The 18,351-nt window shown below is 45.9% G+C and overlaps 1 protein-coding gene across 1 annotated transcript in view; it reads left to right on the top strand.

Moving 5' to 3' along the window:
• Positions 1–18,351, top strand: part of POLN (DNA polymerase nu) — a 153,390-nt gene that overhangs the window by 109,043 nt on the left and 25,996 nt on the right. Inside the window, exon 18 of the mRNA XM_073237950.1 lies at positions 14,570–14,652. Within this exon, the coding sequence (XP_073094051.1) occupies positions 14,570–14,652 (83 nt within the window). The remainder of the gene's footprint in view (positions 1–14,569; positions 14,653–18,351) is intronic.

Here is an 18,351-nt window from a genome sequence, read left to right as displayed (position 1 = left end):
ATAAAAAAAACAACACCCATCTATATGCTGCCTACAAGAGACTCACTTTAAACCCAAAGACATACACAGACTAAAAGTGAAGGGATGGAAAAAATATTTCATGCAACTAATAGAGAGAAAAAAGCAGGAGTTGCAGTACTTGTATCAGACAAAATAGACTTCAAAACAAAGAAAATCACAAGAGACAAAGAAGGACATTACATTATGATAAAGGTGTCAATCCAATAAGAAGGTATAAACATTATAAATATCTATGCTGCCAGCACAGGAGCACCTACATATGTGAAACAAATACTAACTGAATTAAAAGGGGAAATAGAATGCAATGCATTCATTCTAGGAGACTTCAACACTCCACTCACTCTGAAGGACAGATCAACTAGACAGAAAATAAGTAAGGAGACAGAGGCACTGAACAACACATTAGAACAGATGGACCTAACAGACATCTACAAAACTCTAAACCCAAACGTAGCAGAATACACATTCTTCTCAAGTACACATGGAATATTTTCAAGAATAGATCATATATTAGGCCACAAAAAGAGCCTCAGTAAATTCAAAAAGATTGAAATTGTACCAACCAGTTTCTCAGACCACAAGGGTATGAAACTAGAAATAAATTATGCAAAGAAAATGAAAAATCCCACAAACACATGGAGGCTTCACTACATGCTCCTAAATAACCAATGGATCAATGACCAAATAAAAACTGAGATAAAGCAATATATGGAGACAAATGATAACAATAATTCAACACTACAAAATCTGTGGGATGCAGCCAAGGCCGTGCTAAGAGGAAAGTATATTGCAATACACGCCTACCTCAGGAAATAAGAACAATCCCATATAAGCAGTCTAAACTCACAATTAATGAAACTAGAAAAAGAGGAACAAATGAGGCCCAAAGTCAGTAGAAGGAGGGACATAATAAAGATTAGAGCAGAAATAAATAAAATCGAGAAGAATAAAACAATAGAAAAAATCAATGAAAGCAAGAGCTGGTACTTCAAGAAAATAAAATAGACAAGCCCCTAGCCAGACTTATCAAGAAAAAAGAGACTCTACACACATAAACAGAATCAGAAATGAGAAAGGGAAAATCACTACAGACACCACAGAAATAAAAAGAATTACTAGAGAATACTATGAAAAATTATATGCTAACAAACTGGATAACCTAGAAGAAATGGACAACTTTCTGGAAAAATACAACCTTCCAAGGCTGACCAAGGAAGAAACAGAAAATCTTAACAGACCAATTACCAGCAATGAAATTAAACTGGTAATAAAAAAACTACCCAAGAACAAAAGCCCTGGACCAGATGGCTTCACTGCTGAATTTTATCAAACATTTGGTGAAGACCTAATACCCATCCTCCTTATGGTTCTATGGTCATTCTATGAGGTCAGCATCACTCTAATACCAAAACCAGGCAAAGACACCACAAAAATAGAAAATTACAGACCAATATCCCTGATGAACATAGATGCAAAAATACTCAGCAAAATATCAGCAAACTGAATTCAAAAATACATCAAAAAGATCATCCATCGTGATCAAGTAGGATTTATTCCAGGGATGCAAGGATGGTACAACATTTGAAAATCCATCAACATCATCCACCACATCAACAAAAAGGACAAAAACCACATGATCATCTCCATAGATGCTGAAAAAGCATTCGGCAAAATTCAACATCCATTCATGATAAAACCTATCAACAAAATGGGTATAGAGGGCAGGTACCTCAACATAATAAAGGCCATATATGATAAACCCACAGCCAACATCATACTGAACAGTGAGAAGCTGAAAGCTTTTCCTCTGAGATCGGGAACAAGACAGGGATGCCCACTCTCCCCACTGTTATTTAACATAGTACTGGAGGTCCCAGCCACAGCAATTAGACAAAACAAAGAAATACAAGGAATCCTGATTGGTAAAGAAGAAGTTAAACTGTCCCTGTTTGCAGATTACATGATATTGTACATAAAAAACCCTAAAGAATCCACTCCAAAACTACTAGATCTAATATCTGAATTCAAAGTTTCAGGATACAAAATGAATACACAGAAATCTGTGGCATTCCTATACACTAACAATGAACTAGCAGAGAAAGAAATCAGGAAAACAATTCCATTAACAGTTGCATCAAAAAGAATAAAATACCTAAGAATAAACCTAACCAAGGAAGTGAAAGACCTGTACCCTGTAAACTACAAAACACTCTTAAGATAAATTAAAGAAGATACCAATAAATGGAAACACATCCCATGCTCATGGATAGGAAGAATTAATATTGTCAAAATGGCCATCCTGCCTAAAGCAATCTATAGATTCAATGCAATTCCTATAAAAATACCAATAGCATTCTTCAATGAACTAGAGAGAATCATTCTAAAATTCATATGGCACCACAAAAGACCTTGAATAGCCATAGCAATTCTGAGAAGGAAGAATACAGCTGGGGGCATTATGCTCCCCAAATTCAAGCTCTACTACAAAGCCACAGTAATCAAGATAATTTGGTACTGGCACAAGAACAGACCCATAGACCAATGGAACAGACCAGAGATCCCTGATATAAACCCAACTATATATGGTCAATTAATATACGATAAAGGAGCCATGGACATACAATGGGGAAATGACAGCCTCTTCAACAGCTGGTGTTGGCAAAACTGGACAGCTACATGCAAGAGAATGAAACTGGGTTATTGTTTAACCCCATACACAAAAGTAAGCTTGAAATGGATCAAAGACTTGAATGTAAGTCATGAAACCATAAAACTCTTAGAAGACAACATAGGCAAACATCTCCTGAATATAAACATGAGCAACTTCTTCCTGAACGCATCTCCTCGAGAAAGGGAAACCAAAGCAAAAATGAACTCATGGGCCTACATCAAACTAAAAAGTTTCTGTACAGCAAAGGACACCATCAGCAGAACAAAAAGGCCTCCTACAGTATGGGAGAATATATTTGTAAATGACATATCTGACAAGGGGTTAACATCCAAAATATATAAAGAACTTATACGCCTCAACACCCAAAAGCAAATAACCCGATTAAAAAATGGGCAGAGGATATGAAGAGACAGTTCTCCAAAGAAGAAATTCAGATGGCCAACAGACACATGAAAAGATGCTCCTCATCACTAATCATCAGGGAAATGCAAATTAAAACCACAATGAGATACCACCTCACACCAGTTAGGATGGCCAGCATAGAAAAGGCTAAGAACAACAAATGCTGTCAAGGATGTGGAGAAAGGGGAACCCTCCTACACTGCTGGTGGGAATGTAAATTAGTTCAACCATTGTGGAAAGCAATATGGAGGTTCCTCAAAAAACTAAAAATAGAAATACCATTTGACCCAGGAATCCCACTCCTTAGAATTTACCCAAAGAATACAACTTCTCAGATTCAAAAAGACATATGCACCCCTATGTTTATTGCAGCACTTTTTACAGTAGCCAAGATATGGAAGCAACCTGAGAGTCCATCAGTAGATGAATAGATGAAGAAAAGGTGGTGCATATACACAATGAAATATTATTCAGCCATAAGAAGAATACAAATCCTACCATTTGCAACAACATGGATGGAGCTGGAGGACATTATGCTCAGTGAAGTAAGCGATGTGGAGAAAGACACATGCCATATGATTTCCCTCATTTGTGGAGTATAACAATGAAGCAAAACTGAAGGAACAAGACAGCAGCAGACTCACAGAACCCAAGAAGGGACTAGTGGTTATGAAAGGGGAGGGGTGGGGGAGGGCGGGTGGGGAGGGAGGGAGAAGGATAGTGGATCTGTGGCATCTTACTACACTGATGGGCAGTGACAGCATTGGGGTATGGGGGGGACTCGATAAAATGAGTAAATGTAGTGACCACATTGTTTTTTCATGTGAAACCTTCATAAGAGTGTATATCAATCATACCTTAATAAAAAATTTAAAAAATATATATTTGTCATTCCTCCCTAAGGAAAAGTGTACTTTCTTGCACACTGACCCGGGCTTAGCCATGTGACCTGCTTTTAGCCGGTGATTTACAAATGGAAATGTCCGTCATTGCTGGGCACACATTTTAAGAGCTAACACATGGTTCTCCATATTTTCTTCTTCCTCTTCCATGATGACCATCAATGTTCCAAATGTAGTTTGGGCCAAACTCCTGAATCACAGAAGGCAGATTACCTGGAGCAGAACCTCAGCTGATCCATGATGGATATGTTGAATGAACAGGAAATATGCCTTTGTTTGCTTGTATAAGCCTCTGAGCATAACCTAGCCTGTCCTTACTGTATAGCAGAGGTACCGCCATTTGCTTTGTCAATATTTGGGTCTGTCTCTGTTAAAAATGAAGTTAAATCCCATATCCTCTTTGCTTCACTAATGAGTCGTGCTAGGGTTCAGTGATCTCTGAGTGAACAGAGCAGTGTTACAGAGGATCATATTAGTGCCCCTAGTGTTCTAGGCTGACTTTTCGGGACTGCCTGAGATGTCCTCTGACTGGAAGGCCGAGAACGACCAGGGCAGTGCTCTATCGTATCGCCGCTAACAGTGCTGAAGGGCCTCCTTGCGGCCTTGTGCCTCATTGTCCCGGGTCGCACTGCCGTGTGGTGGAGGAGCCAAGTTCATAGGCCACATTCCCTTCGGTGTTAGTGTGACCCCCACTGCACCTTTCTCCTGATGCACACCTTATCCTGCACTGGACTGATGTTCTGAAACAAGGCTATTTTCATTTTCTAAAACTGTGTAATTTATGGGAAAATTAAAGGATGAATTTCTAGTTAAGACAAAAAAAATCAGAAGAGACTGTTGCTCTGACCCTAACAATCAAACCAAGATAAATAAACTACAGGTTTTCTAAGCTGACCAAAGAGCTGAGGATACAGCTAAGTTAACAGCTCCAGAAAGTGATGAGCCCTTTACAGAAAAGAAGAAACCTGTGGCTTCTCTCATGCCCGGTGAAGTGGCAGGAGGAGGAGGAATCTTCCCAAGAGGGAGGGCAAAGAGACCTCCTAAGCCTTGACTGCATGTGGGCTGGCGTGACAGAACCCTCATGAGCCCCAGCTGGGAGCCCACCATCCACCTCTCCCCCGGGAGTCTCTGGGGGTGTCCGGGGGCAGACGTCACAGTGGGGCAGGGCAGGACAACTAAGAGGAATTAACCCAGGGCATTCCAGACCTTCCACTGCCAAGGGCTGGGGTAGGGCAGAAGACAGAGAAACCCCCCGAGCTTTCTGCTGAAGGAGAGATCTCCCAAGGTGCCGAGAGCTGGGAAGGAACCAGAGGGCAAAGTGAAGTTCCGAGCAAGCCGAAGAGGGAGCCGGTTCATAACGCAAGGACAGACCCCCTACAGTCTGAAAAACTAGCAGTTCAACTATAAAGCTAAGGAAACCTGGCAATTGTGCCAGTTGTCAGACTCCAGACCCCATGGAAGGGAAATATCTGATCCCACTATCGGAACATTTCAAGCCAACAGTGAATGGAATGAAACTAAAGTTACAATCAAGTCCAGACCGAGCCCAACCACAGATCAAATTGACTTTGCTCCCAACTCTTGTGACCAGACAAAAGAAATGATGTGTCCTTTTTAGGAAGGACATTTTTGCTCAGTTCCTACTGTCCTTTTATATGAAGTGTAGAGCAAATAATATATATAAAAAAATTTTTAAGACCTAACAAGTAAGAAAATGTGACCTATGACCAAGAGAGAACACAACCAATAGAACGTACCAAAGAGCTGGCCCAGGTGCTGGGACTGCTGGAAGAGGCTTTTAAAATGATGATAAAAACACTAAAGTATCTAAATGAACAGGTAGAGGATATGTGTTAAGAAATGGTTAATTTTAATAAAAATGCAAAAACTATAGAAAGGACTCAAAATTGTACAAGGTGAAATATAATGACTGAAGAATCCATTAGATCATCTTCATAGCAGACTTGGACTCAGCATAGGAAAGAATCTACACACTTGAAGACAGGACAATGAAAGTGTCCAAAATTAAATATGAAGAGAAGAAAAGTGAAAAACCAGAGAGTGGAAGATCTGTGGGACAATATCAGATGGCCTAACCTATGTATGTATATTTGGCATCTCACAAGGAGAACAGAGAATGAGGTAAAAAAAATATTTGTAGTTTTAATGGCTGAGAATGTTCCAGAATTCATTAAAGATATCAATCTACATATGCAAAAAGCTCCACAAACCCCAAAGGAGTTAAACACAAAGAAAACCACACTGTAGGCACCTTAAAGTCAACCTCATGAAATCCAAAGAGAGAAAAACCTTGGAAGGCACCAGAAGAAAAAAGACACACTATATACAAAGAACAATATAAATTACATCTTTTTACCAGAAACAGTGAAGACCAGAGACAATGGAATAATGTCCTTCCAGTGCTGAAGGAAACAATCTAGATGTCTATATCCAGAAAATTATCTTGTGAAAATTAAGGCAAAATAAAGACAATTTCATATTTACAAAAACCGAAATAATCTTAGTAGACCTGCACTACAAGAAATGCTAAAAGAAGTTCTTCAGGCTGCAGAGAATGATTCAACATGACACTCTGTATTTTCAGAAGGAGTAAAGAACACCAGAATAGGTAAATATCAGGGTACATATTTTTATTTTATTTTACATATTTATTTTAGATATATTATTATATCTATATGTAGTTTATATATGGTTAGACTGTTAACAGGGTTGTTTTTTTTTACTTTAAAGCATGAAAGTTAAAATACAAGGCACAGAAAGTTAAAAGGGTAGGAAGAGAAGTAAGTGTACTTATACTATTGCAAGGTTCTTACACTATTTGTGAAGTATTATAATATTAAAGGGAAGATTATGGTGACTTACAGAAGCACATTGAAAATCTAGGGCAGCTTCTAAAACAGGACCAAAAGAAGTATAGCCAAAAAAGTCAATGGAGGAGATAAATGGGATATTAAAAATATATGGTTCACAAAATATGTGGTTCACCTAAAAGGATTCAAGAAAAAAGGGACAGAGAACAAAATGCAAATGGAATAAATAATCAAATACCAAGATGGGAAGCTTAAACTACAACACAAATTGTTACTAGAAATAAAGAGGGACATATCATAATGATAAAAGACCAGTTCAAGAAGATACAACAATCTCAAATTTGAATGTCCCTAATGAAAGAACTTCAAACAAAATACTTGAAGCAAAAGGAGACAGAACTAAAGAAAGAAATACAATTCACATTTTATTAATTACTTGAAAAAGTTTTACTACTTTTCCCAAAAGGGAAACTTATTTTTTTTTAATTAAGGTATCACTGATATACACTCTTACGAAGGTCTCACATGAGCAACATTGTGGTTTCAACATCACCCATATTATCAAGTCCCCCCCACACCCATTGCAGTCACTGTCCATCAGTGTGGTAAGAAAGATGCTATAGAATTATTACTCCTCTTTTCCGGGCTGTACTGCCTTCCCTGTGATCTCCCTATATTCTGGTTGCTTATTATAATGCCCCTTAATCCCCTTCTCCCTCCCTCCCCACCCACCCTCTGTGACCCCTCCCCTTTGGTAACCGCTAGTTCCTTCTTGGGTTCTGTGAGTCTGCTGCTGTTTTGTTCCTTCAGTTTTGCTTTGTTCTTATACTCCACAAATCAGGAAAATCATTTGGCATTTGTCTTTCTCCGCCTGGCTTATTTCACTGAGCACAATACCCTCTAGCTCCACCCATGTTGTTGCAAATGGTAGGATTTGTTTTCTTATGGCTGAAGGAAAACTTATTTTTAAATGAAGTCTAATAAATATATAATTAGTATCTCATGTTTATCATTAGGATTATTTCTCTTTCAGGATACACTTTATGGCACTGATTTCAAGATCCTCTGTAGTGCCTCCCTAAGAAGGTTCTGTGTGATGATTAAATATAGCAAAATACTTCTCTCATGATTAGTTCTGCTTCAGACGTTTCTTTCTCATCCAGTCATTTCCTCCTAAATGTTATTGCTTATCTTCCTGATTTGTCTTAAAAAGTTGATCAGCTCTCTGGCACACTTAATGCCTTCCAGCACTCCTACAAGCATTGGTAATCCAAGACAATTCCGTGTGTTTTCTGCTCAGAGCTTCTCAGAGTGTTGTGTCTTCCCCACAGCTGCACAGGAGTGACAGGCACAGAGTGGCAGGCAAAGCGGCACCTCCTGCTCCTGGGGGCTCCTGGGAACAGGCAGAGTCGCCACCCCCAGGGGGAAAGGGATATGACGATCTCTTGTCAGGGGAAAGTGGCTTTACACCCCTCCTGCCCATGGGCATTTTGCTGTTTCCACAGGGAGGTCCTGAAGACCAGTGTGGCATATGGAGGGGGCACCAGCAGGGAGGGGTAAACGTCAGCCACATACCTCTGGCCCCCCCAGGGCTGGCTCTGCTCGGCCAAAGCTGACTTCCAGAGTTTGAGCAACACACAGTGTCTGCATGCCCTGCAGGGAGAAAACTAGGAGGAAAGAATTGGGACAAAAAATCACCTCAAGAGTATTCTTAAATTTTAACAGACTTTGAAACATGTAATGCAATGAATAACTAGCAGAATTTATATCTGTATTCTGACTGCCTGGGCACTTTCTTCCTTCTGTGCCCAGGAGCTTCTCTTCCTCTTCTGCGCTTTGTATCCTTCCAACAGTACAAAGAACGAATACTTCTGAGTCTTAGTCTGTGCCTTGCATTGTTGTAAGCACATCTCATTTAGTACCAACAAAGGCCTGTGATGCTGTTATTCCCTCATCTGTTGGATAAACTGATGTGGGTTGTTTAACTCACCCAGATGGCTCAGTTGCTACCTAAGCACAGCAATCTGTATCCAGAGGGTTTGATTCTAGAGCTGTGGCTCCTATACTTGGGGTCATAGGGTGTCTGTACCCCACATCTCTTTCTTAGCTGCCTTCTTTTGGAATTATGATAAAGCCTCAGCTGGGATTTCCAGTTCAAAGAGGGGACCCTTTGCAGAGACGTGGCCAAGCAAAGAGTGCACAGGAGGGCAAAAACGGAGCCCCAGCCCCCAGTGGGAGCACTTGGAGGAGCACGTTCCTGGAGCCTGGGGAGTGCATGAGTCTGCAAGGTCACAGTGCTGTTAGGGTGGCAGCTCCTACCAGAGGGGCAGGAACACCCAGACCCTCCTTCTCACCCTGCTGTTGGCAAAGCCAGAGGGCCCTGGAGCCATATGTGGAGTCCAGGACATGGGACAGTGCAAGGCTTTAGGGAGGTGAGAGGGAGATGGCATGCAGGAACCCGCCGAGCAGGGCCCCAGGGGAGTGGGGTCCCAACGCCACCGGCTCTATCTGGATGAAGCTGATTGGAAAGTGCAGCTTGCACAGTGGTCAGATGGACTGCTCCTACCTGCCCCTAAATTGGGTCTAACCCCATATTGCAGAAGTTGCCTTGCAAGGGCAAAGCTCACTGCATGGAGGGCCAGACAGTGCATCTGAACTGCAGCTGAGCAGACTGTGCTTCCAGAACTCACCGGTCAACCAGCGCACTCCTCCTGCTGGGAAAAGAGAGCCGGTTCTCAGAAGCCCTCTGCCTCCCAGTGAAGGGATTCCCAAGGCTTTGCTTACCTGAGGCCCTCTTTGTGTTGTCTTTGTGCTCCCAAGACGCCCTCCTCCCTCCTCGGGTCCCACCTGGGCTCCAAGTCAAGCTGTGCCATTGACCTCAGATTTTTTCATTTATAAAATGGGAAAATATAATAATGAGCATCCTCCCAATGATTATCCATTCATCTACTCAACAAATAAACATCAATCATGTGTTGTTGATACAGCCGTGAAAAGATAGGATGCTGTTGTCAGTGGGGAAGATGGACTTACACAACATGACTGAATATTTCACTGCAATTTCTAAAACGCCATAGAGGAGAAGTACAGGTGCTGAAAGGGCCCTGGGCAGTGCTGTCCATGCCTGGGGTTGGGTCGGATTCCTTGAAAAGAGAGGCTGGACTGAGCTCTCGGGAGCCAGGAGAACTGCCGCAGGGGAAGGGAGGGTGGCTTACGAGGCAGGGGGAGCAACGGGAAAGGCGCTCGGGTGCAGAGCATCGGGTCTGGGGCATGGAAGGCGAGACCAGGTGAGAAGTGTGTCCCCCCAGAGCACAGAGACCTCAGGAAGTGCAGTGGTGGTGCGAGGGCCATCTGTTCACGGCACCTCTGTCCTGAGCTCCAGGCCCACAGCCCTAGGTCTCAGTGGTGGCTTCCCTGGCCGTCCTATGGACTCTTCAAACTAAATGGTCTGGAGGGAGTTCGGCACTGGGGCCCAGTCCTTTCGGGTCCTGATCTGACCCCTCGCATCCTTTCTCCCCCAGGTCCATCGGGGCCATGGTCCCTCTTACCCTGGGGCTTATTCCCTCAGTTCAGGCCTTCCTCCCCACCAATGCACTGTTGTAACAACTTCCCCTTGGCATCCATCCCCTTTGGCCCCCACCTCATCTCACTGAGATGTGGTCAGATCATGTGACCCTCTAGGCCTTCCCTGGCTGATAAGACCCACTGGCAGTCAACAATCGCAGCAAGCTCAGGCATGGCCGCCCAGCCGGGGAGGGTCAGGAGCAAGGCAAGCCGCTGTGCCACTGCTGTTTACAACAGCTCTGGTTGACATCATAGAGAAGCTGACAGCTGGAGAGGAAGGGGCAAAGGGGTCGCTCTGGGACGACGGCGTGATTGCCTGCCTAAGACACCAAGGGCATCAATATGGACAACATGACTGCTGCGATCTGGGGACGTAGGTGCAAAGGAGTAGACGTGAATTGCCTCCCTAAATATAAACAACTAGTTAGAAATGTAATGGAAGAAAAGATGCAGGAAAAAGATACAATGCCTACAACAAGCTTATTTGTAAAATGTGCAAGATCAGGATGAAAGTTAAAAGTAGAGAAGCACAGAAAAGAAGATAAGAAATTTCAATTTTAGGAAGATCTACTTCTCCTTACAGTAACATATAAATATAGAAATGCACTGGGAAATATGCCAAAAAATACCCATAGGATTTTTTTAATGGAAATGTCCTAAGAAGTATGCCAAAAATGTCAATAGGAGTTACTTTAGTAACAAGCTAAGCTGCAATTTATGATGCAAAAATAATCCACGATAATCATGAAAAAAAATTTAAATGGCGATAAGGAAGACTGAGTCTTACCAGATATTAAGATATATTATAAAGCTGCAATTACAAAAACGCTATGTATGGACACAGAATAGATCAGTAGAAAAAGTCAGAAATCAGACACACACACACATATGTAAATTAATATATGATAAAGGATATAATAATTTAAATTTTAAAAGTCTCTCAAATGATTTGTTAAATAACCATCTGACAGAGCTATGGGTGTTTATTTAACCAGCACTGTGTGTATTGTAAGAGTAGAGTAGACTGCAAGTAACATTTTTATTTAACAGCCAAGTCTCATGAGTATTTATATGGATTAGGAATGCAGATATGCCGACTTTAGTGTTATTACCAGGGCAAAAAAATTATCAAGTTAAGGCCGCTTGTCACAGCTGCAGGAGCCCTGTGAGATGATTCCCACAGGACAGGGCAACAGTTTCTGAAATCTGGGAGCCCTGTGAGACTCCAAGGGAAACTCATAGGGAAGAGGGAAGGTTGTAGCAGTGAAGGACATTCACACCAGTTCTCATATTTCACAGGAAACCAGGAAGGATATTCATGTGAAATTCCCTGTTTAACATCTTTTCAAACTGTTGTTTCTTCCTCCACAGCTTCGGGGAAAAGGGACGTCTTCATTCCTTTCTTACACTTCCCCTTTTTTTAAATTACGGAAATTGTATTTCTTATTTTTCATTGAAGTATCATCGATACACAATCTTACAGTGTTTCAAGTATACAACACAGTGGCCAACATCACCCTTATTACTGAGCGCTCACCCCTCTAGTGCGGCTACTGTCTGTCAGCACAGGAGGATGTTGCAGAGCCGTTGGCTGCATTCTCCATGCTGCGCTTCCATCCCCGGGACCGACTTCTATTATGATTGAGAATTTTTGTGCCCTTTATCTGATTCACCCCCTCTGCCCCAGCCCCTCCCCCATGGTAACCACCAGTCACTTCTTGGTGTCTATGAGTCTAGTCTACTGCTGTTTTGTTCATTTTGTTTTGTTTTGTTTTTAGATTCCATAAATAAGTGAAATCAAATGGTATTTGCCCTTCTCTGCCTGGCTTATTTCACTTAGTGTAATATCTCAAATGGCAGGATTTCTTTCTTTGTTATGGCTGAATAATACTCCATTGTGTATATGTACCATATCTTCTTTATCCATTCATCTGCTGATGGACACTTAGGTCGCTTCCATGTCGTGGCTATTGTAAATAATGTGGCAATAAACATGGGGGTGCATATACACTTTCCAATAAGGGATTTTGTTTCCTTCGGATAAATTCCTAGAAGTGGGGTTACTGAGTCATATGGTATTTGTATTTTTCGCTTTTTGTGGAACCTCCATACTGCTTTCCACAGTGGCTGCACCAACTGACATCCCACCAGCAGTGTAGGAGGGCTCCCATTTCTCCACATCCTCGCCAGCACTCGTTTCTTGTTTTGGATGGTGGCCATTCTGGCTGCTGTGAGGCGATACCCCATTGTGAAAAACGTCTGTTCAGATCCTCCACCCACTTTTTAATCAGGTTATTTGTATTTTTGTATGTTGAGGCATATGAGTTGTTTATGTATTCTGGATGTTAACCCCTTATTGAGTAAATCATTTATGAATATATTCTCCCATACTGTAGGATGCCTTTTTGTTCTGCTGATGGTGTCCTTTGCTGTACAAAAGCTTTTTAGTTTGATGTAGTCCCACGTGCTCATTTTTAATTTTGTTTCCCTTGCCCAAGGAGATGTGTCTAAGAGAAATTTGCTCATGCTTATGCTCAAGAGATTTTTTTGCCTGTGTTTTCTTCTAGGAGTTTTATGGTTTCATATCTTACATTTAGGTCTTTGATTCATTTTGAGTTCACTTTTGTAACTTGAAATGGAGTTAGACAATAATCCAGGTTCATTTTCTTGCATGTAGCTGTCCAGTTTTCCTGACACCAGTTATTGAAGAGGCTGTCTTTTCCCAATTGTGTATTCATGGCTCCTTATCATATACCAGTTGACAAGTATATGGGTTTGTTTCTAGGCCCTCTAGTCTGTTCCAATGGTCTATGGGTCTGTTCTTATGCCAATACCATACTGTTTTGATTACTGTAGCTTTGTAGAATAGCTTGAAAGACTTTAATTTTTAAGACCAGACTCTGGGATTTCTTTAGTTAGCACTAAAAGCAAACAACAGACCCACAGAAATGACTTTTATAAGAATATTAAAGGAAAACCTAAGGAGTTTACACAATATGAGTGAAATGAGCCACATGTAATGTGTTTTCTTCTTGTAGGAACTTCCAAGCAAGCTAGGACTGTGGGTCATGGCCAGATTTTGCAGTGTGAGGGTTGATGGTAGGAGGGCTGGTCAGGACCAGCTTCAGAGGAGTGGTGGGGTCAGAACTTGGGTTTCCTAACCCAACCCTAACCCTAACCCTAACCCATGGCTATCTGGTGATGGAAGATGGGCCAGACATTGATGAGAACTCTTAGCTCAATGATCTGAAATTGCTGGCCTCTAGACCTCACTTTGGAATGGTCAGGCTCTTGGGCATAGCATATGGGAACCCCCAGGCACCCAACATAGAGGCCACTTTTCCAGGGCTATCAGTTTCTGTAGCAATCCTCTGGTTCATTCATTCACCATCACCATCATCTGTCTGAGAGAGCAGACCCTGGCCCAGCTCACATTGAGTATGGTGGGCTGGGGGTAAGGGGTAGGGGTCAGGCAGCACTTGGCCATTCTGCACACACGCGTTGGATTCACACCCCTGCCCACCTCCAGCCCCACCCTCCCTCCCACCTTGGGCCACCCCTGGTGCTTCCCAGCCCCAGGGCCTTCCACGGCTCTGCTGAGCCAGCAGTGGCCCTTCTGGCTGCCAGCTGCTCAGATGCAGCGGTGACAGCCTTCACCTGCCAGGCCCTCCCATCCTTCCAGAAGGTGCTGAAATCTCTGGCCTCCTGATAGTCCCTGTCCCATTGTCTTCTTTGTTGTAGATTTACACCTTTCCATTCCTCTGCTTTATGTTAGTGGCATCTCAGGAAGGAGCAGAGGTAGACATGTTTGGCTAGTCTGCGTGTCTTTAACCAGAAGCCTATCAGCTGGTTTTCAGCAAGGAGACCTTCGCATTCACAGTGGCTGCCGAGCAGTGTTCGGGTTGTAGAGTGAGAGGCTGGGGGGTCATGTGTCATCCGGGTGCCAGGTGTGCGGCTCGATCAGAAGTCAGGAGAGGTGGCGGAGCCAGCATGTGGTCAGTGGGGGGGCAGGGGGTCTAGAGTGTGCAGCAGGGTGGGCGATCTGCTTTGAATGTGTCCCTGGCCCATAGGACAACCTGATTTTGAAGCAGTTCAGAACCTCCAAGGAAGGAACTGTCAGGGTGGTTTGGACTCAAAGCATGCAGATGTGCCTGACAACGTGCCGTGTCTCAACACAGGAAGGACGTTCCCCCAGAGTGTGTGACGCATGCGGAGAGAGAGCAGACCAAGAAGGTGGTGTACTCGGCAGTCTACGGAGCAGGTAGGCTGCAGGCCCAGAGCCAAAGTCTTGGTGTCAGACGGAGTCCGCCCTTGTGAGGCAACTGTGATTAAATACAGCTGTGCCTCAGAGAAACCATCTCGGCCTGTGGAGCTCATTTTGTGAGTCCCTGGATATCGTTTACACAAACACTGATGACAGCGCGCCAGACACCCGCAAGGCTGCCGACTCAGGCTGCTGATCCGCTCGCTGCTCACACCAGCCTTTCAGATGAAAAGAAGGAGACACAGAAGTCAGTGCCCACAAAAGCTGCCTAGCTGGGAGGTGTAACGCAAGGCTCAGGCAGGCCGCATGGCCCCACGCCTCTGTCACACAGGCCAGGGCTCTTCCTGTGCTTCGGGATACTCACGGAGCCCCTCCCGCGGATCCTGGCCCCCTCCCCCTCCCCCTCCCCCTCCTCCCCTCCCCCTCCTCCCCTCCTTGTTCCTCTCTTCCTCCCCACCCCCCTCTCCACCCTCCCCACCTCTCATTCCCCAGTCCCAGGAGCCCAGGCAGAGCAGCCCTTCTGGGTCCTGTCCACTCTCCCTCTCCTCTCCCTTCAACCTCCTGAGCAAGGGCCGTCTGGGCTTTTTGAACTTCTCTCCCTCCAGGTCATGCCGAATCAGTGGGGCTTAATGTGCCCTCCGGAGAGCAAGGGAGAGGGGAGAGGCTATGGGCCAGCCAGTCCCTCCTTAAGGAAGGGCCTGTCTGGCCACTGGCCAGGCCCAGGTGGCCTCTTTCGCACTTGGACAAGTTCTACTTCAAGCCACAGGGCTTGTGCATAAACGCTAAGAGAATTCATCTCCCTACCACGGAAACCCTTTGTGCATTCAAGCAAAAGCCACAAAACTGAACAAGCCACCAGGGTAAGACTGTCTGGGCAAACACACAGCCACTACATGGAGGAGCCTCCAGTGTGACTGCAGAGCCAGGCCTCTAAGAGACTTGTGTGGGATGGGCCTGGAGCCCACTCAGACTGGCCAGGCCAGCTCCGCTGAAGCTCTGCCCTTGCTGTCCCCTCTGCCCTTGCCCACATCCACAGAGTTCGCCCCTCACGCCTGTGCTCACTGCCTTTTCTCAGCCTCCTCGACCACAGTGCTGGCTATCAGTTCTGTGTCACACATTTACGATCGGTGTCGGTGGGCCAGGGCCTGGGCACAGCTCGGCTGGTCCTCAGCAAGGCTGCAGCCAGGTGCTGGCAGGGTTGCGGTCTCATCTGAGGCCGTGCAGGCTTCAGCGGACTTCTCACTGGCTGGCTGCTCTAAGAGGCAGCCCTCAGTTCTCACCGCGTGGGCCTCCCAACATTCTCCAGTACCAGCATGGGAAGGGGAGACGCAGCAAGACCGGTGCCACACTGCCATGTGAGTCATGAGGGTGGCAGGTCTGTGCATGCTCCACAGGGGAGGGTCACAGAGGGCGTGAAGACCAGAGGCAGGACTGTAGAGGCTACTGTGAAGTCTGCCGGCCACACCACATGCCCCTTCTTAAGCCCTGGTCTTCCCCACCCTCCGTGCGCACTTCCTTCCCCGGCACACTGGCCAGCTCTGCATGCTCGTCTGTTGCTGTCCTGTGCTCCCAGCCTGTGAGCACCACGAAGCAGGAGCTTCTGCCGGCTCTGCCCGCTACCTGGCACAGAGCAGGCACGTGATAAATACTCTCTGAACAAATTAATGAACTTGGCTGTCTTTTGATCCCACTTCTGAAAACATTTTGTGTCCACAGTTTATGGGAAACAGACTAAGAAACTTTGAAGAGCTGAACTTGGTGGTGGTGGGATGACACTGGCCGGCGCTCCTCAGACTCGCTCTCCCGTCTCTCCCCTCGGCCTCGAGTCTGTGCTCCTGACCTCCCGGGCTCTCTGCCTGCGGGGAGGGCGGCACTCCAGCAGGGTGTATCAGCTTCCGGCGCCTGGTGTCCTTGCTCAAGAATCACGCCACAGACCTGTCACTAGCTTCACTCTGTGGGCAGAATGTTGCTTCTGCTTCCCCAGCTCGGCAGCCTAGGCTGGCACTGTGACTCTGTGCCCTCTTGGCCGTGGGACCTTCTGTCAGGCCCTCTGCTTTCTCTGCTCCATTGCCTCCTCGGTTATGTGGAGGTCGGGTTCCTGGAGCTCCCGGCACCAGCGAACACATCCTTAGCATGTGCCACCATGCCGGGGCTCTCCTGTTCAGCGGTGTGCCAGTGCGCACTGTCGAGGCACCGGGCAGCCGTGTGGGATGGGCCACCTCCTCAGGCCCTGCTGGTAGAGAGGGACAGAGGGTGAGTGTGCTGTGGGGCTTCCCAGGGAAGGAGGGGGCGCCCTTCCCCCGCTACTCCCAGGTGCGCCCGAAGGACATGTGCCCACCACCACTGCCTTGGCATCCTCTGCTGTAACCAACTGATTTCTTTTTTGGAGAAGAAAAGAGCTTCACTTTGTAACTGAGCAGTGAGTCATTACCATGATGTTGGTGAAAAGGGTAATTTGGCTGCTTTTAGCCCTGTTGGTGACAGGGTTCCCACCCCAAACCTCCGTTCTGCTGTTCCTGGTGTCACTGTCCAGCCTGACAGCCCGATTACTGTGTGTCTGCCACCGGTGGCCCAGGTCCACATCTGTCCTCGCTGTGAGATAAGAGCCTAGTCAAGTGCGCATGCTGGGTCTCCTGGGTTGTCAGGGCCCCGTGGAATTTCAGCAGAGGGGATTTTAGCCACACAGCGATGTGCTTTCACGTGCATATGCCACTGAGGGGTCGGAAGCTGCTGCTTGAAATGCTGGGGACCCATGGCAGAGGCATAGATTTGGTTAGCATGGCCATGGTGAGGGCCGTAAGGGAAGCACTCAATGGTGAAACAGGACTGTGAGATGGAAGAGAAGGTGCTTGAAAGGGCCAGGCCCATGTGTGCAGTCCCCCTGCAGTCCAAGGGTCAGCCTAGTCCCCACTTGTGGGACTCGGCGTTTGCGAGCTGCCAGGCCTCTGCCAGGGAAGAGCTGCCCCTGTTGAGATGGAAGTCACCGCACCGAGCTGGAGCCCTGGGGCCCATGACCAAGGGCTGGCCCGCAGGCTCGCGGCCGACTTCAGCCACCTGCCCGCCGGCAGCACAGCCCCAGCCCCCAGTTCTGCTGACGGCCCCTTCTGAGCCCATCAGCAGTCATGTCCTCGCTCTGAGCTCCTGGCACTCCTACTTACTTCTTCGCAAATTGTTTAATGCTTCTAAAGTTTGCCTCCACATCCAGTCACGAGATCAGGCATCACCGAGTGGGTTCCCAGTCCCGGGCTCCGCACTGCACACCAGAAGGATCACAGAAGGCACAGTGTCTGCTCCCAAAGGGCTGACGCTTGTCAGAAGAGACACATGAACGGACCTGCAAATGCAACATCGAATGACTAATGCATGTACAGGAGAGCTGCTGGTGCTAGGGGAGCCCAGAGGCGGGCCCCTAGCCAGGCAAGGTGGGAAAATCCAGGCAGACTGCTCGGAGCAGCAACACCTGGGCTGGGCTTTGAAGCTCGCATTGGAGTTAGGTCTATTCCAGTTAGACCCCCCAGCACTCCAGGAGGCCCATTATGTACCAGGCACTCACTAGGCCCTAGAGCTATAAAAAGGAGTGGGAAACTGTTGGCAGTAATGTGTGGAGCAAAAGAGCGCTTGAAGAGAAGGGAGTGAAGATTGTCTTCGTAGAGTTGAAATTGTAACACACACACACACAGAAGATGTAATTAACCA

The sequence above is a fragment of the Manis javanica genome, chromosome 5 (genome assembly GCF_040802235.1).
Source record: "Manis javanica isolate MJ-LG chromosome 5, MJ_LKY, whole genome shotgun sequence".
Lineage (NCBI taxonomy): Eukaryota > Metazoa > Chordata > Mammalia > Pholidota > Manidae > Manis > Manis javanica.
Note: the sequence above shows the minus strand (reverse complement) of the source record. Positions and strands in the feature narration are given on the sequence as shown.